The sequence below is a fragment of the Cottoperca gobio genome, chromosome 12 (genome assembly GCF_900634415.1).
Source record: "Cottoperca gobio chromosome 12, fCotGob3.1, whole genome shotgun sequence".
NCBI lineage: Eukaryota > Metazoa > Chordata > Actinopteri > Perciformes > Bovichtidae > Cottoperca > Cottoperca gobio.
Genome location: NC_041366.1, coordinates 1,223,946 through 1,248,282, shown reverse-complemented (window position 1 = coordinate 1,248,282; position 24,337 = coordinate 1,223,946). Strand labels below are relative to the sequence as shown.

General features: G+C 40.4%; 2 protein-coding genes and 1 pseudogene across 5 annotated transcripts; 2 read left to right on the top strand and 1 right to left on the bottom strand.

Moving 5' to 3' along the window:
• Positions 1-735: 735 nt before the first annotated feature.
• On the top strand, positions 736-9,257 carry spina (spindlin a). 4 transcript variants are annotated; one of them, XM_029445275.1, is made up of 8 exons: positions 736-871; positions 4,309-4,340; positions 5,277-5,382; positions 6,204-6,252; positions 6,465-6,603; positions 6,864-6,981; positions 8,124-8,357; positions 8,516-9,257. In XM_029445275.1, the coding sequence occupies exons 3-8, from the start codon at positions 5,343-5,345 to the stop codon at positions 8,713-8,715; spliced, it is 780 nt and encodes a 259-aa protein (XP_029301135.1). In that variant the 5' UTR covers positions 736-871; positions 4,309-4,340; positions 5,277-5,342; the 3' UTR covers positions 8,716-9,257. The 4 variants fall into 4 exon arrangements, with proteins under 4 accessions (XP_029301135.1, XP_029301138.1, XP_029301136.1 ...); XM_029445277.1 differs by having other exon boundaries at positions 820-871; positions 4,312-4,340; XM_029445276.1 differs by lacking the exon at positions 4,309-4,340 and having other exon boundaries at positions 752-871.
• A 4,298-nt stretch (positions 9,258-13,555) lies between these two features.
• On the bottom strand, positions 13,556-20,951 carry dnajc25 (DnaJ (Hsp40) homolog, subfamily C, member 25). The gene is made up of 5 exons (XM_029445393.1): positions 20,512-20,951; positions 19,261-19,413; positions 17,656-18,026; positions 14,455-14,554; positions 13,556-13,892 (listed from the first exon to the last, which is right to left on the bottom strand). Exons 1-5 carry the CDS (start codon positions 20,851-20,853, stop codon positions 13,770-13,772), a joined length of 1,089 nt encoding a protein of 362 aa, XP_029301253.1. The 5' UTR covers positions 20,854-20,951; the 3' UTR covers positions 13,556-13,769.
• A 2,679-nt stretch (positions 20,952-23,630) lies between these two features.
• Positions 23,631-24,337, top strand: LOC115016969 (GTPase IMAP family member 7-like; annotated as a pseudogene).

The window sequence follows — 24,337 nt, the reverse complement described above, 5'->3', positions numbered from 1 at the left end:
TTGTTTTTAAATAGAGTTTTAATTATGCTTGGCTTGAGAAGCTGCTGTGTGGGGATAGACCCACACTTGCAATTTCAAGTGACCTGGGTGTGGGAAAATAACAATATGCAATGGTACCTGGTCAAGAAGAGGCCTTTAGGATCTCAAGCATCAATCTGAAAGGATTAGCAAAGATGCAGAGCCGACATAACTACCCAACTGACAGTTTATACGAACATACAGCAAATTGATGAGAACAGTATACTCAGTCAGATTATCACCGGTGTTAAGATATGTAATAATAGTGCATTATGTCGAATTATAAAATTGTGTAATTTTCTGGTTTTGCATCATTTGCTGCCCACCCATTTTTTTCCACCTAAAAATTCCACTGGACAGATGAGTTGTTGGTGAACAAAACACTAGGCTAGCTTTACCCTGCTTCCAGTCTTTGTGCTAAACTAGGCTAAACACATCATGGACCTGTGTAACATGACTGGATGCGCAAGTAAATGTAAGTAAAACTGATCCATCCAACACAAGAGGACAAGATGTTCGATAATACCCCTGTTCCTAAATGTACCTTTTAAAGGAACTAAACATTAGTGGAAACCTCGGCTACTCCTTTAATTTAATTTAATGTAGTATATATGTAACATGCATTTTCATCTCTTGTCATTGCCTAATCTCAGTAACTAGCGCTTTTATTGTGAAAGGCTTAAACGGATGTATTGTGTTTCATCATGTCTACCTTACCTTTATGTGGTGAGATGGCTGTGGAGTCTCACTGCTGGTTCCTGTGAAGTCAAACGGACTCTGTGGACAGTCAGCAGGAGGCGAGACAACCCGCCGCAGTTCGCTTCGACCTCCATTTAAAAAAATAAAAATAACGGTAAGACAGAAACAAATATGCACCTGTCTCTTAGCTAGCTAGTCAGCCCTCAGGTAAACAGCCAAAGGCAACACACACTGAGCGCTCGTTTTGTCGGTGGCGTTCTCCCGCCGACGGTTGGTCTGGCGGGGGAGGGGCTGGGGAAGCAGCAGTAGACAGCGAGAGACCGAAGCTGGTCAGCTGCTGTCTTTCTGACTGGGATAGTTCTGCCTTTCCCGCTGAAATGCTGTTGGACAGTCCCTCTGCTGTCCCCTTGTCTGAGGCCCCTTATCCGCACCATTTTCCTGATCTGGGGCTGTAAATAATTGTAAAAAAAAAAAGGCGAGCAACATGGCTGACACTGGCTCTGCAGAACCTGCTCGGTCGTTTGTCAGTGCAGATGATGACTGTATATTTATTCTTTTTTTTAATTCTTTTTTATCGAGCCAGTTAGCGAGGTGGTGGTCAAACTAAAAACCTCACTCACACTGGCACCTGAAAAAAGGAAAGACACGTGGCTAAATCAGCTGTCAGTGTAGACTAAGAGTAGTACAAGGCTATATTTTAACATAGGGTCTGGTTTATGGTCCTTTCATTAATAAAGTAATACACGTGTACAGTCCTGGGATTGTCTCCCTTGAAGTTTCTGAAAGCTGATTTGAACGCTCCAGTGTGGTGAGGGCTACGCCCCCTTTACCAACCTGTAACCAAATGAAAGTGAAGGTGTGCAGGGCCAACTACTGATGCTCCTCTCCCACTGAACACTAGAGCAATATAAGAGTGCAGTGTTGTTTTGTTTACTTGCGGTACCCAAACCTGTATTATTCCAACATGGTGAAGATGACAATCTGCAATCAAAAGCTTTATTTATTTTAAAGGCGCAGTGCACCCAAATCACAATAAAATCATGCTATCCACTAACACAGTTTTGTTTTTTGTTTAAAACATTTTGAGATATCTGCATCTGTGATTTTGCAACTACCGAAATACAATGGAAATGATGTTTGTGGTGAGGACAGCATCGGAAAATGCAAAACATTTGGAATAACTTCAAAATTGAGATCTTCTTTCATTTACAGCTTTGGCATACTTGTATGTGCTTCAGTAATAAGATAATTCTCAGGAGCAATCATAAGAGGGCTTGACCGATCATTAGACTTACCATCTCTCAAAACTCCCCCTGTAGCGATGATGTCAACACTGGTGCTATCACTCCTCTCTTGGTGGGGTCTTGAGGGACCTCTACAATGTGCAAAGTGTGTGTCACATGACTGCATCCATATGGCATTTCTCAGTAGCGATAACTTTAATGGACAGTTAGGGCAAAAATACATATTTTTCCTCTTACCTGTAGTGCTATTCATTAATCAGAGACAATGAGTCTCTCGTAGGCCACATTCTAAAAATAGAACGAGTCCCACTTTACCTTTAAAGAGCCGCGGACTTTGTTTTTCTACTGAACTACTACCGCCAACAAGTGAGCACAAGCGTCTCGTCCATGAGTCCTTCTGCGCGGTGATGTGGTTGATGTTGGAGCAGCCACTCGACCTCCATGCTAAAGAAGCTAGCGTAGATAACTAGTTTCTTTGCAGCCCTCCCGACACGACCAGAAGGACATGGTCATGTGTTGCAGAGGGCAATGGGAGGAAAATGACCACCAGCTGCTGCTAAATGCAAAACTAAATAAAATAGATTTTCAAAAGCGATGATGATGATGATGATGATGATGATGGTGATGATGGTGATGATGATCAGAACTCACAAGCATTTGTTGTACAGTTGAAATGAGGTGTTGATGTGGGTGTTTTTAAGTGCAAATTGAAATGTACTAACACAGTACTGCAAGTAACAATTATTTTCAATTTTGATTATTGATGATTGTTTGGTCTAATGAATGAATTAGTATTTATTTTTTATTAAAAATGGCCTTCACAATTTCCTAAAGTCTAAGTTGGCCCCCTGAAATGTTTAGTTTTGTCTGACCAACATTCTAAACACAAAGAGTTTACTTTCATAGAAGATAAAGAAAACCAGCAATAATCACATGGCAGAACTTGGAACCAGCAAATCTTTGGTCTTTTTGTGGACAGACTAATTGTCTTTGCACTTTATTGTTTTTCTCACAACTTTGAGCTGGCAAATACAATGGTACTGACCATGTGACCGGTGATCATAAATAACAAGTATGTTTATGGTTTAGAGTTTGGCTTCTCGACCTAAAGGTCCCAGCAGTCTCTGTTTCTGGTAGTAGTTTTGTTGCGTACAACTTGGGGCTCAGATTGAATTTGGTTATTATCATTTTTGAGAAATGTCTCTCTTTCTGTCTCTGCTTGACATTGTGTAGCATTAGCTTGGTGAACTGACAGTCTAATGAAAGGATACAGCAACACTACAGCTGAGGGATGGTTTGTCACATTCGCCTGTACACCAGTCAGAGTCATCCGGTTGGCCCGGTGTATGTCTTTGGATCCGGCAACAAAATAGTTGTAGCATTATTTTTTTTCCACAACCTTGTGTCGTTTAATTTTTGGCCTTTTTCGATGACTTATTTTGTAATTGTAATTGTTTTGGTGAAAGGTCTTGAGCAGAGCAGAGCGGGAAGGGGACTGTGAGCCGTCAGAGGGTCAGATGTTACACTCTGCCTGGAGACAGGTGTACACTGTAGACCTTCCTCACAGGCGCCACTCATCAATAATTGAAGTCTCATGTTCAGGACATGGAACCTTTTGGAAACTGATCCACTGTGGGCTGAACGTGTCCCCCAAAAATCCACATTCAGGGTTTTCATTTGTCCTGGACTGGGTAGTACAGTCTGGTCAGTCACCAGTTTAGAATGGTTCTAAAATGCCTCCAAAGGATATATGTCTGGAAAATATTTTAAATACATTAATCATTGAATGCTGTTTGGCATAGCTTTTTTTAAATATACGTTTCAAATTTCTCTGCTCACGTTGGAGCTTCATATTCAGGAAGTACATCAGAAGTGCCCATGAGCAAGTCATTAACCCCCTGCTCCTGGGGAGCTGCTGAGGACTGGTTGTTCTGTCACAGACTGAGCTGATGTGTTGAGTGAAGCTTCAGTCCAAAGTGCTGCTGTCATAAATAAAATACAGAGTGGGATTCCTGCTGATGAATAATGCAGCTGGCAGCTACATGCACATCAGACACCCTCGCTCTGGGCAGAGTGGCCGACTGCAGCGCTCAGACATTCGGCATGTCGCCCTCTGCTGTTCCCACCAGGAGATTTACTTGTCTAAATACTCTTCATGTCATCGTCTGAGTAAAGTATGAAACTACATTCATATCAACAGCACAAATACAAATCAGGGATTTTAACTTGATTTACTGACATCATTCACTGAAAGTCACAGTCTTGTTTTCATATTACTAATTAATTAATTAACTAATTAATCTTATAATTTAGTTTTGTGTTGAATTGTTTGTGTTTTCATGTACAGCAGATGAGCAGCACACGTGAGCTCTGGAGAGGGTAAATACTGCTGAATCTGTACCTGAATACTACTGCCGGCTTTCATTATGGATGTTTTTAATACCTTACTTCATTTATTTGTAGCATCTAAGTACCATTTAAGGTGTTCATGTGATGTGGAAATGTTGAACATTAGCACGTTAGTGTCACATGCAAGTGTGCAGTAGACTGGCATGTTAATGTTACATTAAATCATGTTAGTGCAGCATGCCAATGATTAGTATATGAGCATGCTAAATGTTACATGCCATAAATTAGCGTAACATTCCAAAGTATTTCACATGTACGTTAACGTGCTAACTGAAGGCATGCTATCTTGCTAGTTCTATGCTTCAGTAACTGTATAATGCAAAAACTCTGACCAGACATTTGATGCCAACTTTCAGTACTTGACACACATGTGTGCTACAGATGCATTTTGGTCAAAGAAAGAAGAATTAAGGTGCAATATCCAACACTACTGAAAAGTGTGTGTGAGTGTAATATTTCAAAGGTTTCTATACAGCAGTGCTGTTGGGTTGGAAGTAGGGCAGAACAATTTGGGAAAAACATCTAATTAAGATTTATTTTTGGATCATTATTCTACATATAATATATTAAAGTGATCATGGTGTGATTTCTTTCTTCAGCCCTAGTTGGAAGGTTTATTTTCTCACCTTGAATGAAGTCAGACTATCAGTTCTCCGTGCTTCCAGTCTTTGTGCTAAGCTACTAAGAAGATTGTAGAATTTCCAGCATGCAGCTTCAGACACATCAACATCCTCATCAAGACACGCTGAATGCTTGTGACCAATTTTGACAGACTCTCCACGAGGTTGTTGATGTGGTTCCTGCTTTTCACCACTAGATATCAGTAAAGGTCATCTCTTGTGGCTAGTACTCATTTAGTTTTTCCTTACAGGAGATAATGTGTGTTTTCTCCTCCTGCTGTTTAAGCTCTGGACCGGTTTGTTTTGTCTCTGTGTGGCCGGGCAGCCTGACTGCCTCCCTGCCTCCACATGAATGAAGAGCACTCCGGGACACAGAGACACAGCTGATGCAGGTCAGAGGTCATCCCCACTGCCTGGACACACACAGTTAATAACATTTACCTCGCAGACACTCCATGGGGGTGGTCTTTGGATTGGATTTAGTACATTTGTATGAAAATCAACTTGATAATCCGCCACAGTCAGTGTTTAGAACTTTCATTGTCAGAGACGGGTTATCATCTGGTGGGGATGCAGACGGAGAGGAAGGAGTGGTTTGAAAACCTTGATGATGAGTTCCAGGATACAGCAACATTCAAGATTTGAAAGTTGGCTGCTGGAAACGTTTTCAATGCAACAAATGATTCACATGATCCTTCTCACCATGTTTGAATTCTGTTTGTCTGTCTTTGGGTTGTTTCTTACACAGCAGAGCTTGTCGATGTCATTTAGGAGCCAACTTTCAAAAATATGGATGCTTGAGTGTCGATGAACAAATGTCCAAGTAAAGTTTTCATCACAGCCTCTGCTGACAACTGTATTACTGCCTGAACATCACTTCACATGTTGTCCAAATGTTGACTGTGATGGATCATCAATCTGCCGCAAATCATAAGTCTTTGGGTTGACGTTTGATTGGTCAGAACGGCATCTTTTGAATCATTTTCAATGCTGAGAAAAATCAGATTATGTTTATCATGAATGTAGATGTTTACCACAGAATGGGTGTTTGCTTTTATTTTAAGTGCGACAGTAGCAGTATGTGAGACTTCTGAAAATGGTCAGCAGTAATATAAAGTTTATGTTATCTGTAACCCACCACTATTTCTTATCTTCCCAGGAAGTTGTCGTTTGAATGTTTGGTGAATGTGCTGTGATTTATTGTTCTCCTCAGGGCATGCAGGTGTTCCTGAAAATATGATGAAGAAAAAGAATCCCCATAAGTGAGTTAGGATGGTTTGCAGCTCATGTGTCTTTGTTATGGCCAAAATAATTGGACTCAAATGTAGCGTAAAAGGAAACGTGAACATTATTATCTGAAATAAGGTTTCTGTTCCCACATTATGGAATTCAATAGATGCAACTCAAAGTGCAAACAATAAACATAATCTCAAAGCAGGTAATGTTGACTGTGTTGTTTCATGTCTCCTGGAAGAAAACACAAGAGCAGTCTGAGTCCAACCACCACAGTTCTGTCGCCGCCACAACGCGACATCGTCGGCTGCAGGATCCAACACGTCTGGAAGGAAGGAGGAGGAGGACACGTGGTCTGGAAAGGAACAGTGCTCGACCAGGTCAGCAGAGGGTCCAGTAATTACTATAGACTGTATAACATATGGATGTAGTCTCTGTGCTGTCTAATCATATGTGTGTATCTGCACACACTACTGCTGAGCTTAGCATCCTCATAGCTACACTGCTACCTGCTTCCAAAACACGAGTGTGTGTATTATTGCTGACGCAAATGTCCCGACTTAAACAAGAGTTTAAGGATGTGTGGAAAGAAGCACTTAAACAAAGGGAAAACAATGTTTCAAATGTATGTGTCCACCAGGTGCCAGTGAACCCGTCTCTCTTCCTGATAAAGTACGATGGTTTCGACTGTGTTTATGGTCTGGAGCTTCATAAAGACGAGAGGGTTCAGGGACTGGAAGTGCTCCCTGACAGACTGGGTAAGACTGAACTCATTAGCATTTAGCATTTCAGTGTAACATGCTAATGTTTAGTTTAGTATAGCAGAGTGCGTACATTAGCCTTGTTAGTGTAACATTCTAATGTTAACATGCTAGCCAGTGGTGTTGTCCATTAGGGCGACGGCCTCACTCAAATGCAATCGTGAATTGTTATCGTTGTGTGTGTATGTTGTGTGTTGCTAATTTCGAAATTATTTTCTGACCGATTACGGACCCTTGTTTACCAAACATTAACCGTTAACTGACGAGACTGGTGCTGTGGTGGAAGAGCCTGATGCTGCAACGATCACCTGATGCAACAGGTTAAATCCCTGCAGAGTTTGTGCAAAACCAGCAACTGAGTCTGCAGTTCACCTCTCTGGGAGAGTTAGCAGCCACCATGTTTTGCGTGCATTGTGATGGACACATGCAGCGAACACAATAACTGTAGAAACTTTTTACAGTTTATTTGTCTCAGATCCTCAGATCCCAAACCCCGCTCCGTCCAGCCTGTAATACCACTTGTTCCTCTAGAGGTGATAGTGAGTCAGTGTAGCTGCAGTCTGCCTCAGTACAGAGAGAAGAGGTACAGCTGTCTGACTCTCTTGTAAATATTACAGCCATGTTCTGTGTTTTATAGTTTGTTTACTGGATTACATTCAAAGTGGCAGAAATTAGAAAATGGCCTTTTTTTTCTTTCCACATTTGAATGGATTACATTATTTATTTTTTACGGTTAATTATATATATCCCTATAGCTCTCACATAAATCATCTTGATTATTAGAGAAACGTGCCATGACTAACAAGAAAGCGCTGCCTTTAGTCTTTGTCTGTTCGATTATGTTCGTATGTTCCTGGTGGCCCCGGAACATTTGACTAATTACTGATGCTTTAACACACTAAACAGTTAGTGTGCCATGCTTATGGGTTGTATATATGCATACTTAAAATCATAATGTAACATGCTAACAGTCAGCATTCACATTTAATAGACATGTTAGCCTAAGTCAAGTAATTTTTTGTATTTTTGCCTTCACTTAGCAGTGAGGAGAAGGGACAGATGGTGGACAGAGGGGTCTGAGGCGCAGCAAAGGTCCACAGCCAGAATCAAACCGCTGATTAGAATTTTTATCCCTGCAGCTAAGTCCCGTGTAACAGACGTCAGCCTAACGGACACCATGATAGGTAAAGCCGTGGAGCACATGTTTGAGACGGAGGAGGGTCCAAAGGAGGAGTGGAGAGGGATGGTGCTGGCCCGGGCTCCCATCAAAACCACCTGGTTCTACATCACGTACGAGAAAGACCCGGTCCTCTACATGTACCAGCTACTGGAGGACTACAAAGAGGGAGACCTCCGCATCATGCCCGACTCCAGTGAGTGAAGTAATCTTATTCAACTTCAGTTTAAAGTAGTGGTGATTTTAAAGAGGAAGCTACCTGAACTCCCCTGAGCCCTGATGTGTCTTGAGCATTTGGATGATATCTGAATGGTGTTACTTCCTGTTAGTGCTCACACCTCCCTCTGCCTGTAGACGACAGTGTCCCGACGGAGAGGGAACCTGGCGAGGTGGTGGACAGCCTGGTGGGTAAACAGGTGGAGTATGCCAAAGAGGATGGCGGCAAACGAACAGGCATGGTCATCCACCAGGTGGAGGCCAAGCCCTCTGTCTACTTCATCAAGTTTGACGACGACTTCCTCATTTACGTTTACGACCTCGTCAAAACTTCGTAAGACCTCCGGACGACCTGATCCGCTCTCACATGACAGAAAGACAATGCAGCACATGTTGAAACATCTGAAGCATTTGATCCAGCGCTCGCTCCTCCGACCATCAAAGACTCAGAAAAAGACTTGCACAACAGAAAAGACAGGATTTGAGAATTGGCTTGTTTTCGGGAGCGTTTAAGATGGAATGAAACAAGCTTGGACTTTTATCTATGACCTTCTTAGGAAGTATAATATATATATATATATAATAAAAATATAAAACATGCCCATGCTTTAACATTACCCTGACAATGTCCAAAACCTTTTGAATACTGCTAAAAAAAGCAAAGTGTGCAAAAATTCTGTTTTACTCGAGAAAATGATTTCAAAAGGATACAACAAGACGGCCTTTTTAGAATCTGACATTCTATACGCAAATTAGCTGACCACTTAAATCCTTTAGCGCATAGGTCTTCAACAGGGGGTCTGCGGAGGTACTGCAGAGGGGTCGCGAAATAGTTTGTAGATAAAGCAATTAAAAATAAAGAAAAATTAACGTAAATAAATAAACGTTTTTTTTTTTTTTTTACAATTTTCTTTTTTTTGTTTTGCCATTCACATTCCCTCCTCTGATGTACTTCGCGAAGGGCGGTGACACACACCTACAGTCAAAGACAGAGTGGAGGAAAGGAGAGGGGTGAACTAAATAAATATCCACCACGCACCCCCCCCTCCCCTTGGCCCGAAAAACGTTAGTGACTTCCAAGACCTTCTACACCTAAAGAAACTAAAGCTGTCATTAAAAGCTTTGATCGTAGCCAAACAAGTAGGAAACAAGATGAGGAAATGTAGTCACTGTCTCTGAAATGTGCTCTTGAGTTGCTGGCAGCGTGAACACATGATAAAACTGAAAGTCTACAAAGATTTCTTGTCATGTTTCCTACGTCAGCTAACACACCTGGCCACAAAAAACATACTCCCAACAAAAAAGTAAGAAGTGAAGTCTGGAGCTGGTGGTGGAAAGGGCTGCCGAAGGGAAGATGACAAGAAGGAGAATTCTCGGATCACAAAACTAAACAGTTGCGACCATGATGGAGAATAAGCTTGTGTTTGTTTTCGGGACTCTCTAAGACGGGAACAAACAACATGGTCGATCAGGTCTGTAATCTTTGTCATCGGTCTCATCCAGCAAGGACTGGCAAGGAAAGCTGATAAAAGCAAAAATAGTCATGATAAATCCAAATGATGGCTTTCTAAATCAAGTCGTTTCAACCTAATATCTCCAAATGTATTATAGTGCTAATCCCATCATTTTAAATAAATATTTACTAAATATCCCAACACATGAAAAATTAAAAACCTTTTCATGATTTTAAAAGAAAAAATCAAACTTTATATTTTACTTTAGATTTAGTGAATCTCATAATTTTGCATTAGTTCAAATCTTTTTACCAGAATTGTTATCTCATAAATCAGATTTACCAGGAGGATGCTATTGTTATTTATTCCTAACATGTCCTCTATTTTTGTCTTTGCTAAAATGTGATTCCATCAACACACTGGTCCCAGTCTAACTTCACATACTTTCTTAAGCAAACAACTTAAGGCACTTCATTTATGGCCCTTTTGTTCCAATGTAAGTTTATTGAAGTGGAATATCTGTTCCACTTGTTGTACAGAACAAAAAAAGAAGGATTCCTACATCTCAAAGTGTGCTTCTTACACTCACTCCATCTCACTAACTCCAACGGAATATTCCTGAAGAGCTAACCAACCCTCTTCTAAAGACGTCTGCAATTAAAAACTGACGAAAAGAAAAAGATGGCGGCTTTTTTCCCTTTTTGCTTTCATCGTTGCCAAAACCTCTTCCTGTTTTGAATGTGTTTGATGTTAAAGAAGATGGGACAGCCTTTGGATTTGCTCTCGTGTTGTCTCTTCTAAGTTGTCAAAGAAAAGGACGGAGAAACAAAACTGAAACTAGTTTGAATGATAAATACCTTGTCACAGACACCTGGATCTGAGTGTTCTTGGGTTCTCCTTCTTACATTTGATCTTCGAACGCAGTTTCTAAATGTCATAATTTGTTGATTTATGGACTTGAAGATATGGTTTAATGCACCTTAAATCAGGGGAGATACTATGAATATTCCCTGGACAGACTATGAGTTTGTTGGACTTAAACTGTCACCAGAATCTACAAGAAAAACAAATGTACTGTATTGATACAGTGAAGTTTTCTTCAATGATCTCAGTTTGTATTTACACACAAACCAAAAGATTGTGGACTGTTGTAGAGCCGATGCTCTCCAGGCGGTTCCTGTCTGGAGCCCACGAGATGATGGGGTCTGCTCCCCAGCATGTGTGCAGAGAGGTTTAGCATATGATGAAGGGGTACATTTTATTTTATTTGGATTTACTGGAGACTGAAGGTTTTCTATTAAAGTCTGTTCTGTACTGATTTGAACTTGCAGTTGAAGTGTTTGACGGTATGAATGCAGCTGTTTTTCAAATACTACTGAATGTTAACTGTCATTTTATTTTTATCCCAAAACGGCTGCAAGTGAACCAGTAAAGGTTGCTGAGTTATGCATTTCACCCTTAAACAGTGAGCAGAACAGAGCACTGTATGGAAAACCTTCAGCTTCACTTCCTGTGATGTCGTAAATTGCTGAGACAGATTACATATTATTATTATAACCACACTAGAGATCTGTAGCTTTCTGCACTTGTATATCTTTTGCTTTTCATCAAAGAGAAGTTGGATTGTGATCATCTCAACAGCCACTGTTTTCATTGGACGTGACTCGCAGCGAGGTGATGTCCACTTCAGTCACTTCATTTCCATTAGTTGTTGATGTTGGAAGACCTTCTGTCATCTGTCAGCCTTGTATCTTATGTTTTTGTAGCTTTTAAAATGTCTGTTGATTTGTTATTGATGGAAAAACTGACATGGCGTGCTGCGTTTTCTTTCTAGCGTGGTTCTTTTTCTGGTATTTGACATTTCAGAGGTAGGAGGGGGAGGGGGGGGGGGTGGTTTAGAATTATGAAGTACTGTGCAGCCAGTACTATTCAGCTGTTAAATATCTAGATTAGTATCTTTACTGCAATTCTCTAATTACCACATTTGAGGGATCCTTGGCAAAAAAAAAACTGGCTGCTGTGTCCTTATTGTATTTGTTAATATATTATTATACTGAATATGAGCCTCAAAAGTCCACATCAGCCAGGCTCTACAACAATGCGTGAGATGCCTTGTGCATTAAACATGCAGAATGATTTATACGACCTCCCATGAGGCCGTACATTCATACATTCACTGACATGTTATACGAGTAGTTTAACTTTAGGGGAAATACAGTTATTTGCTGTTTTCAAGGGTGAGGTGAGATGAGAAGACTGGTATTAATGACACACTGTTTTCAGAGTTTAGAGTTTCAGTTCAGAGTTTGTGGAGTACGTCTACATATGGGAGAAGAAACCTCCGGCATAAACACTTCTGTAATACTTCTCTATAAACATTACCTAAAATAACCTGACATTAACCTGACCTACTCTTTAGCTGATACCAAACTCTATTAGTTAGGGGTTCACTGGTATTACTGGAACGGTCCATTATCTTTCAAAACTACCTTTAAAAAAACATTTTTGGCTGCTTACTTTCTAATTGAATTACACATTCAGAGCTAGAAATGTGACATTAAATCTACTTTAATGTCCAAACCCCTTTAAACACTTAATGCAGTCTTTTAAAGGGACAGTTCATCCCAAAATCAGAAGGACATATTGTTCCTGTTTGTTTGAAGATCCAGCAGTGAGGCCATGATTGAACGATCGCTGGTCGGAGGATGGGTTTAGCAAACAGAAACAAACTTCTTTCAAAATGTATTTATTTAAAAAAAAAAACTATTTTGTTGTGTTGTGTAGTTTTCTTGTAGTTACAGTATGACTTTAATGCTGCCTCAACACCAAGATGACACGAAAAGACCAATGAAATTTGAAACAATAAATAATATGAAGTAAAACCAAGTAACTAAATGCAGTAAGTAAGTGGTCACCTGGACGTGTTACAAACTCCCTGTGATAAACATCTGCTGTTGCACAATTTACAGATACTTGTAACTGACACTTCGGCTTCCAGTTACACAATAAGACAAACATTTAGTTTTGATAGAAAAGCTTCAACAAGGGTTAAGAAGAGACAGAAGTACCAAACAGTATCAGCACTTCATGTTTGTACAGCTGACATGTTCTTGTGGACAAAGGAACCTGCGGTCTGTCGTCTCCCCAGATGAGAAGGTGGATATCAGTCTTATGTCTTCACCACTTCCTTCTTGTATCTTGTAGCAAGCTAGTCTCCAAATGCTTCTTATTTCTACACCTGTCCAGTAAACAAGATAACATGTAAAGCAAACTGCTTTGGAGTTGTTGGAAGGTAAATTGTCTTAATTTGGATAGAGCTCGGCTAACTGCTGCTTCCAGGCTCAATGCATCCTGGACACAGATGGAATTCAAACTACTGTCCTTCTACTTGCCCGACTCTGGGGAGGAAAGTGAGGATTTAACCAAATGTCACTGTTCTTAAAAAATACTCCCTGGCCCTGGTTTATTCATCATAAAAGTAATAAATGGTAAAGCGCTTCACTACTTCCAGCTGCCTCTGGAGCAGCACACAGAGAGGCGGAGAATGATGGCTGGACGCTTTGACAGGACTGTTGGCAGTCGCCGTCTGCTTACTCGTCCATATGATAAACACGTTGCTCCTGGACGATGTCACCAGAACTCATTCATCCATCGGTTTTACCAGCAGGAGAAAACTCTAAATATCATTAAACTTGACTTGTTTGGTTTGAGGGAGAAAAATAAAAAAATTGCATGATTTTATTGACAATTACTGACAAATGTGAAGCCCCAGCACACAGTTTATTCCACTTCATCCCGAACGCTATGAAAATATCTCTGGTATATAAACAGGCATAGTTAATCTCTCTGTACAGGTGTCTCTCCACACAGCACGGTGTGTGTTGTCCGTGTATGTTGGCACTGAGTTAGGTGTGTGTTACAGACGGAGCTCGGGGCCGTCAGTCGTCAACAAACGTCAGCCGGCCCGGCCCCTCGTTCTTCATCCAGCGGCGGTACCTCTTCATCCTCGGGTCGGTCGCCATCTTCACCTTCATCTCCTCGTCCTGTTCCTTTCTGTGCAGCTAACAGACACATCAGGAAAAGTTACAGGAGGCTGGGTGACTCACATGTTGAAGTTAGTACGTGTACATTTGCATCAGTCTCACACTCTGCTGCTCTTAGTTTGCCTTTTTAAGCAAATACTGTTTTCATTCACTAAATAACACTTTGCATTAGCCACTGTCAATGACATTTAAAACTTCCCTACCAGCAGACGATAGGGTTTATTGCCATTGAGCTGCTGAATACTTTGAACATCTACACTAAGTGTTGAGTTTTATTGAACTAAACTAAATTAAAGATGCTGAAGAAATTGTGAACATCAGAAGTGCTAAACAGCATGTTAGCATCGTCATTGTCCTCCAAGACGATCAATAGAACTCTTACTGACTATAGGGGGAGGAAACAGGAAGGACAAACAGAAAGGAAGATATTTAATAGTGAAGAAAGTAAAGAGGGAAGAATGGAGAATTCATAAGGATAGATCAAAAGGAAATAAATAAAAGGGAGAGGTCCAAAAATATAGGTGAAGTGAAAGAAGGAGAAAGGATGCAAAGGATTCTACAGGGAGAACTTGTGACAAACCTCGTAGCTTTCTTTGATCCAGAGACGTTTTTCCATGAAGGACAGTCTGGAGTCTTCATCCAGACTGTCAAACTGAGACTGAGACATCTTCATGTTCCTCCTGAGCGTGAAAACAGAGTCTGTGAGGTAACCTGACACTGAGGATGCTCTAGTAGTACAGTAGTAGTAGTAGTAGTAGTAGTAGTAGTAGTAGTAGTACAGTAGTAGTAGTAGTAGTACAGTAGTAGTAGTAGTACAGTAGTAATAGTAGTAGTAGTAGTAGTACAGTAGTAATAGTAGTAGTAGTAGTAGTAGTAGCAGTAGTAGTAGTAGTACAGTAGTAGTAGTAGTAGTAGTACAGTAGTAGTAGTAGTACAGTAGTAGTAGTAGTACAGTAGTAATAGTAGTAGTGGTAGTAGTAGCAGTACAGTAGTAGTAGCAGTACAGTAGTAGTAGTAGTAGTAGCAGTACAGTAGTAGTACAGTAGTAGTAGTAGTAGTAGTAGTAGTAGTACAGTAGTAGTACAGTAGTAGTAGTACAGTAGTAGTAGTACAGTAGTAGTAATAGTAGTAGTACAGTAGTAGTAATAGTAGTACAGTAGTAATAGTAAGGTAGTAGTAGTAGTAGTGGTAGCAGTACAGTAGTAGTAGTAGTAGTACAGTAGTAGTAATAGTAGTAGTACAGTAGTAGTAGTAGTAGTACAGTAATACAGTAGTAGTAGTACAGTAGTAGTACAGTAGTAGTACAGTAGTAGTAGTACAGCAGTAGTAGTAGTAGTAGTACAGTAGTAGTAGTAGCAGTACATGTAATAGTACAGTAGTAGTAGTAGTAGTACAGTAGTAGTAGTAGCAGCAGTACAGTAGTAGTACAGTAGTAGTACAGTAGTAGTAGTAGTACAGCAGTAGTAGTAGTACAGTAGTAGTAGTAGCAGTACAGGTAATAGTACAGTAGTAGTAGTAGTAGTACAGTAGTAGTAGTACAGTAGTAGTAGTACAGTAGTAGTAGTAGTAGTAGCAGTACAGTAGTAGTAGTTGTAGTACAGTAGTAGTAGTACAGTAGTAGTAGTAAGGTAGTAGTAGTAGTAGTGGTAGCAGTACAGTAGTAGTAGTAGTAGTACAGTAGTAGTAGTACAGTAGTAGTAGTAGTAGTCGTGGTAGTAGTAGTACAGTAGTAGTAGTAGTAGTACAGTAGTAGTAGTACAGTAGTAGTAGTAAGGTAGTAGTAGTAGTAGTAGTAGTAGTGGTAGCAGTACAGTAGTAGTAGTAGTAGTTGTAGTACAGTAGTAGTAGTACAGTAGTAGTAGTAGTAGTAAGGTAGTAGTAGTAGTAGTAGTAGTGGTAGCAGTACAGTAGTAGTAGTAGTAGTTGTAGTACAGTAGTAGTAATAGTAGTAGTACAGTAGTAGTAGTACAGTAGTAGTACAGTAGTAGTAGTACAGTAGTAGTAGTACAGTAGTAGTAGTACAGCAGTAGTAGTAGTAGTAGTAGTAGTAGTACAGTAGTAGTACAGTAGTAGTACAGTAGTAGTACAGTAGTAGTAGTACAGTAGTAGTAGTAGTAGTAGTAGTAGTACAGTAGTAGTAGTAGCAGTACAGTAGTAGTACAGTAGTAGTACAGTAGTAGTAGTACAGCAGTAGTAGTAGTAGTACAGTAGTAGTAGTAGCAGTACAGTAGTAGTACAGTAGTAGTAGTAGTACAGTAGTAGTAGTAGTAGTGGTAGTAGTAGTAGTAGCAGCAGCAGTACAGTAGTAGTACAGTAGTAGTAGCACAGTAGTAGTACAGTAGTAGTACAGTAGTAGTAGTAGTACAGCAGTAGTAGTAGTAGTAGTAGTAGTAGTAGTAGTAGTACAGTAGTAGTAGTAGCAGTACAGGTAATAGTACAGTAGTAGTAGCAGTACAGGTAATAGTACAGTAGTAGTAGTAGTACAGTAGTAGTAGTACAGTAGTAGTAGTAGTACAGTAGTAAGGTAGTAGTAGTAGTGGTAGCAGTACAGTAGTAGTACAGTAGTAGTAGTAGTACAGTAGTAGTAGTAGTACAGTAGTAGTAGTAGTAGTAGTACAGTAGTAGTAGTACAGTAGTAGTAGCACAGTAGTAGTACAGTAGTAGTACTAGTAGTAGTAGTACAGCAGTAGTAGTAGTACAGTAATACAGTAGTAGTAGTAGTACAGTAGCAGTAGTAGTAGTACAGTAGTAGTAGTAGTACAGTAGTAGTACAGTAGTAGTAGTACAGTAGTAGTAGTACAGTAGTAGTAGTAGTACAGTAGTAGTACAGTAGTAGTAGTACAGTAGTAGTAGTAGTACTAGTAGTACAGTAGTAGTACAGTAGTAGTAGTAGTAGTAGTAGTACTAGTACAGTAGTAGTAGCACAGTAGTAGCACAGTAGTAGTACAGTAGTAGTACTAGTAGTAGTAGTACAGCAGTAGTAGTAGTACTACAGTAATACAGTAGTAGTAGTAGTACAGTAGTAGTAGTACAGTAGTAGTAGTAGTAGTAGTACAGTAGTAGTAGTACAGTAGTAGTACAGTAGTAGTAGTACAGTAGTAGTAGTAGTACAGTAGTAGTAGTACAGCAGTAGTAGTAGTAGCAGTACAGTAGTAGTAGTACAGTAGTAGTACAGTAGTAGTACAGTAGTAGTAGTAGTACAGCAGTAGTAGTAGTACAGTAGTAGTAGTAGCAGTACAGGTAATAGTACAGTAGTAGTAGTAGTACAGTAGTAGTACAGTAGTAGTAGTACTAGTACAGTAGTAGTAGTAGTAGTAGTAGTAGTAGCAGCAGTACAGTAGTAGTACAGTAGTAGTAGTAGTACAGTAGCAGTAGTAGCAGTACAGGTAGTAGTAGTACTGTAGTACAGTAGTAGTAGTACAGTAGCAGTAGTAGCAGTACAGGTAGTAGTAGTACAGTAGTAGCAGTACAGGTAGTAGTAGTACAGTAGTAGTAGTAGTAGTAGTAGTAGTAGTAGTACAGTAGTAGTAGTAGTAGTAGTAGTAGTAGTAGTAGTAGTAGTACAGTAGTAGTAGTAGTAGTAGTAGTAGTACAGTAGTAGTAGTAGTAGTAGTACAATAGTAGTAGTAGTAGTAGTAGTAGTAGTAGTAGTAGTGCAGTAGTAGTAGTAGTAGTAGTACAGTAGTAGTAGTAGTACAGTAGTAGTAGTAGTAGTAGTAGTAGTAGTAGTAGTAGTACAACCTTGTACTGTATCCAAGGTAAACTTTCTTTAAGAACTGACCTGATGAGGTAGTACTTCTCCTCCTCCCCGTACTCCTCCCTGCAGATGGTGAAGCGGTAGATCCAGGACCCGTACCAGGTCACGTAGTTGGTCAGGTAGTAGGGGAAGAGCACTATCTGGCACAGCAGGATGTCCGACAGGTTGGGCTTCTGGTAGCCTCCCTTGATGTCGATCTTGGTTTTGATTATGTCACGGATCACCTCCTCCTCCTGCTCCCGGATCTCCTCTTTGGAGCGGCGGTTCTTGCCCTTCTCCTTGGTGCGGTTGAGGAGGCCCTGCTGCTTGGCAATCTCTGTGGCCTGGATTCGGTACTTGGGGACCATCACCAGGTAGTTGATGGCCTCCTTGTAGCTGCTGTGCCAGCTGTAGTACTGCAGGAGAGACAGGAAGGTAAGAGGTGTGTGTCTACCATCAAGACTAAAGAAAACAGACAATTCATTGTTGCTAAGGTTGGGCAATAAGTCAGTGTGCAGGCCCGGCCCAAGCTGAATCCCTACTGACCTAAGCATATTTTCTAAATGTATTTTTAAGATGTCTTTCTAAATTAAAGTAATAACTTTGTGCCGGTGAATAAATGCCTCAACCTTAAAGACCACCTGCTGTTACAAGTGAAGGAGCGCTGGTCAGCATCCTATTAAATAAATGTTTGCATAAGTTTCCTTTGCCTGGACATCTTTTAGTTTTTAAGTATCTACAGAGTTGTATTAGCCAGACGTCTGATGTTACTGAACAGTTTCGTCTTTCATTACTACTGGGTGACCAACATGCATGTTTTTTGTCATTATTTATTTTGTTAGTTTTTAATGTATTGCTTCTTCTTCTGTTTAGTTTCTCTCGATGTATGTTATACTTGATAGTTATATTATGTATTATCTGTACATCTGTTTGTTGTTGAACATTCAATAAACTCACTTTGAAAAAAAAAGAAAGAAACTAAAACATTCAACAACAAGCACACATTTCAGTTGCTGTTCCACAAGTATGAGAGGGGAACATGTGCCTTCAGCTTTAACTTGTGTGTAAAGTATAAATAAAGATCCTCAATCACAATCATTGTTCTTATTGTCAATAAATCCCATGAAAAGACCAAAACCAGCAATGTGTTCAAATATCAAACATTGTTTACTTTTTAAAGGCTCAGTCATTTTTCTAAAACTGCTGGACTGTAGAGTTCAGCACGTTACTCAAACAGGAGAATTCAGTGCATTTATTGGGGACTATTTTAAGATGCGGATTAATCCACATGTGCTGCTCTAGTATTACAACTGCAGGACGGTGTGTGTAGGATTGAGTCAAAATAAAGTACAGTGTGTGTGTTCATGGTCATGAAGGAACATGTAGCTGTGTGGCTCGCTGATGTTGAACTACACTGGAGTTCGATGGCACTTGATCACGATAAAAGAATTTCACCGGACTTATTCTTCAGAATACATATTTAATAGAGCAAAAGGTTCATGGTCTGAGAGTCAGGAGTTAGTTTCTCAGTTGCTGACTAAAGAAAGTTTCCTACACAGTCCATCTGTGGTCCAGCAAGACTACCTAGAAATATGGAGCCAGGAAATATGGACAGAGGTTGTGTGTATAACCTGTAGGAGGCTGCAGTACCTGGAAGATGGAGATGGCACAGATGGTGACAAGGATGACGATTCTGACGTCCACTTTGGGGGTGAGCTGTCGGCGGTAGTAGGTGTAGTAGTGCTGGTAGTACTCCTCAGGATGGTCCAGCATGTAGTCGTAGTCCCGCCGAGTGTCCTCATCCTACACACACACACACCACACCACACCACACCACACACACAAACTCCTCCGATGAGTCACTGTATTCAAATTGAGGTCTTTGTTTAAGGATTGTTTATCTTATTTCTGTTAATAATATCTTATATCTTATTTCTGTTCATCTCTCAGATGTACACTGTTTGCTCTTGTCTCAGTTTTCAGGTGCAAATATTGCTGAGGAATAACTTCTTGTTGGGCCACAAGTATTCTCTTCTGTCTATGTGTTTTTTCCCATTGGACACAGAAACTGAACATTTAAAATCTGAGAACAGTCACTGTTTAGTTGCTCTGCCTAGAAGCTTGGGAACTACCGCTTCGGGAAAGATGACCTCGGGATGAAACGTGACAACCAGGATGTGGAACATGACATAAGTAACTGTCAAAAAGAAATAAAGCATACTGCCTGAATATCAGAGAGAAAACACACAGATTATATTTGATATTATAAGAATACCATAAAGATACAAACTAAGAAAGACAATTATAGTAGGGAACATTATGAGATATGATAATCAATATCACCACCAGTCTTCATGGATTACTATTACAATATTTTGCAACTGCTAAAACACGATTTCTGAAACAATGAAAACTTACTTTAATGATTGTTCATTATCAAAATAGTTTGCGATTATTTGTCTGTCGATTGACTAATCGATTAGTCAACTAATCGTTGCAGCTCTTGTTACAGTGATATTACAGGTACCATATGGCATGGAAATTATAAAGATGTTGTAGGAAGTACACATACACACATAATAAAATACATAGTATGAGTAACATTAAATAGGGCATCATCGGTCCCTACATATACAGTCTATAGTCCCTACATGAACATAATATTATAGGATGTGAACACACCATAAATCCCTATTATAGGAGTATTACGAAGGAGAAAGTAAACAATAGTTCTATACTTGTCTCATAATGCATAATGCAACATTTTAGAAATATTACAGGAGGTATTAGGGTAATATTGGACGCAGTATTAGGAACATATAGATCTTATAAAAGAGGCTGCTGGAAATTAGTACGTTTTCCTCATTAAAACTTCTGTCTGTGACAGACACTTGGACCGACCTTTAATGTCTCGTACGCGGTCGCAACGAGCAGGAACTTCTTGTGGGCGGACTCCTGGGTTTCTCCCTCCAAACCGGGGTCTCCTGACCTGAACCGGTCCGGATGGTACCGGCGGGCCAGCTGCCGGTAAGCCCGGGCGATCTCCAGCTTGGCGGCCTCCCGAGTGACTCCGAGCACATCGTAGCAGACCTCGGTGCCGCAGTAAAGGCCCTCCACCAGCGCAGTGGCCGAAGGCACGGAGGACACGCAAAACAGGAGCACTGCGAGCCGCCACCAAGGCTTCAACGTCCGCGGACACCCAGCAAACCCTCCGCCGCAGCGCCGCTCCGTGGGCGCAGCCATCTCTATCAGCCTGCTGCCGTGCTGTCAACCAACTCCGCGTAGCCCAGGCTGTCCTGTCGCACGCTGCTGACATCATCAGTAGGCGCCGGGACAAAAAGATGACGAAGCACACATCAAAGATCGCCTGTGCCAGAGAGAGGAATGATGATGAAGCTTATGCAGACAATTCTCTGAAGTAATTTCAAAGTAAAGCTCCCTCTGACAGCTGCTCAACATAACGTGTCTCACGTGGACAGAGTGGCAGCGCTGGAGCCCGACTCCGGTGTGATAGTAGACAATATCTGCTAGACATGTCCGAGAGTGTGTTGACATATGAGCTTTAAAGGTTCAATGTGTCGTTCTGAGCCAACATAACAACATGGAAAGATAGATAGGTAGACCACCACACCAAGAACAGACTATTCCACCACTGCTGTGCAATTATCACTGCCATTTACAATAATAACTTTTATAATTTGTGCAATTATCACTGCCATGTGCAATATTCACTTTATTTTCTATCAACCACTTGGTACTTATATTATTTTTTATTTAATTTAATTATTGTGTACTGCCTTTTTACTTCATATGTTCTTTTGCTGTGACAAAATAAGTTTCTCCATTGTGGGACTAATAAAGGATTTCTGATTTCTGATAAAACAGAAGATACATGGATAAAGAAAGTTGCTTTTTTGCATTTAGCATAAAAGAAAGGTGAAATGAATGGGCTGCGTCTTAAATCTTTTTGCAGAGGTTATGAGTTCAATAATTAGTATGGCCCTCGAAGGATGATGTAAAAAATAATATGGTCTAGAGGTGTGGGGTGTACCTGGGGAGGGTCCAGTCAGGACAGCTGGGTCAGGAGACACTTTTATGTATTTATTCTTTTTTTTTGTTTCTTTACTGGATAATTAGTACCACCAACTGTTTATCTCAATGTGCCCAAATAACCATAACCCATAACAGTAGTAGATAGAAACAAACATAAATTCACATTTTCTGTTGCTATCTTTTCTGCAAATTGGATTAAAGTGTGCTCAAAATTTGTATGCACGTAACTACAAAAAGGTAAAGTGAGTTATTATTGTTAAAGTCTGGGGCTCATGTGCAGCGGTTTACTGTCTGGTTGTTAGTCAGTGAGTAGTGACATTACTGCTTTGTGCAAATACAGTTTAAAATTAAACCTTTTAGTTGGCTGCATGAAAGCAAGTTTTCCATCTATGTAGATGAAGAACAGCAAAGTCAGGCAGCAATCTTGAAACCAACAAACATAAATATAAATTTCTCAGTTTTAGTTCCAGATTTCTTCTCAAAGGAGAACACAGAATACAAGTGATTCACAGAGCAGATCTGCTGTAGCAGAGAAAACGCATGCAATTTCATTTCTGCTTGACTTTACTTACAGGTATGTTTGGACACAGTAGGCCTACAGGATATTATTAATATGTGATGTACATATTGTGCAATGCACTGTGACTTTAGTGCATCACTCACTTTTCCAGTGTTCCCCTTACGCAGTCAAACACTTGGCAACATGTTCATATAATAATTATTTTATTCTATACCATGGTGCATTGATTTAAATATATAATATATATACAAATATTGTTAAATTCATATTAGTGATGGACATTAGGCCACTTTATTAAAATAAAATACACAATGTCAGAGAAGGCTTTCGTGATCTTAAATTGATGTCACTAATTATATTTATTAGCATAAAATCAAAGTTGTATCCAGGTCAAAACCACTGCGGCAAACTCCACAAAGATAGTTCAGCTCTATGAGTATTGTTGTTAACATGCATTTGAATATACATTAGCTATTCCAAATACACAACAAAAATGTTTCTTTAAGTGTTACAACTTTTCAATAGCACAGAATGGAATATTCGTTACATTTGTATAACAATCTGGTGGCCGAGAAGTTTGAGAGACTGACATGTAATCATAATTTCCCTGATTTCAGTCCTTTGTCACATGTCATCTGAATCTGTGTGATTCAGTCTGACAGACTTCAAAGCTGATCCAGAGTCTGACACCTGCCTCCTGTCTACTCTCTACTAAGCAGCTACAATGCCTTCTCACACCCATCATCCATGTAAGTGACACTTATTTCTAATCTCTATTTTAATTGTTTGGGGCTGGGTGGAGTGCTGAAACTTCTTCACACTAAAATAATAGTGAGCCCAGTTTCTGTCACTCTCCAAAAAGTCCAGGACGGAGAGATGGGTATCCACTCCACCAAGGTGACATTGTTCCGCCTTCTTAAGCTCCTTTCAGCATGTTGCGGTCAAAACCACTAATTATGTCATTGGTTTTCACTATATTTCTGTTGGCAGTTCCTCCACTCAGGATTGTGATGATTGGGGAAACTGGAGTAGTGTCGTGTTCTAATTTGGAGTCGGAGCTTCTATCTCGAATCAATCAAATAAACTTCTTGTTTAACAAAGCATTTATGATAAGACAACATGGAAGATACTCTCAGCTGAGGACTATTCTGTTTCACTGTTCGACAGAGAACATTTAAGCTGCTGCTCTGAATCACAGCTCCATGGACTAGTCCCGGAAACCGGAACTATATTTGCCTAATATTCTTCACCTGGGGGCATTTTTCTTTCCCATTAGTTGGCTTGGGGCCAGGTCCTAATTGGCCCCATTGTTGGTGCGTAGGTGTGTCCACATCTCTTGGCGCTGATGTCATCAAAATTAATTTTCCGGTCACCCCCTGGTGGAGGGGCGTACCTCTAGCATGCTTCTGCTCAACTGTCTCATCAATACTTCGTTAGTTAGACAATCATGAGTCAGTTGAGTTTCTTACAACACGTCTAAATATGAGCTTGGTAAATACATTTAATACATAACACTTACATGGGCAGAATAAATACATACAATAGTTAATTATATCACAGTAGGGAAGAGTAAAAAGGTTTTCACGTCTTTGGCGAGTGTGCAGTCTGTGACAGACAGCTGCAAGAAAGTACGGGTCAACAGTTGAAGAAAGATCCACGTGGTCGATATCCCCGGAATAAAAGTGCAGAGAGCATAAAGAAAGAGATTGCAAAATGCATCCATGTGTCCTCTCCCAGCCCTCACGCCTTCCTGCTGGTCATCCAGGTTGGCAGGTTCACCAAAGAAGAAGAAAACTGCAAATCTTCGAACCCGAGGCATCTGAGTACATGCTTGTTCTGTTCACGCGTGGCGATGAGCTATAGGGCAGAACCATTAATGAGTATGTGAAAAACGGCCAACCGAAACTTCGAGAGGGGATAAACAGGTGCGGTAACCTGTACCATGTCTTCAACAACAAGGAAAGGAGGAACAAAAGTGGTTGAGCTGATCAAGAGGATCGACGAGATGGTACTCTGCAGCAGCAGAGGCAAAACAGAAACACAACAGAGCAGGTTTACAACTTCCCCTTCATGACTGAACTGCTACAGAGGGACACCAACAACCTTGACCACTCCATCACAGCCTCCTACTCCAACATGAGGCCGGCTGTCTGA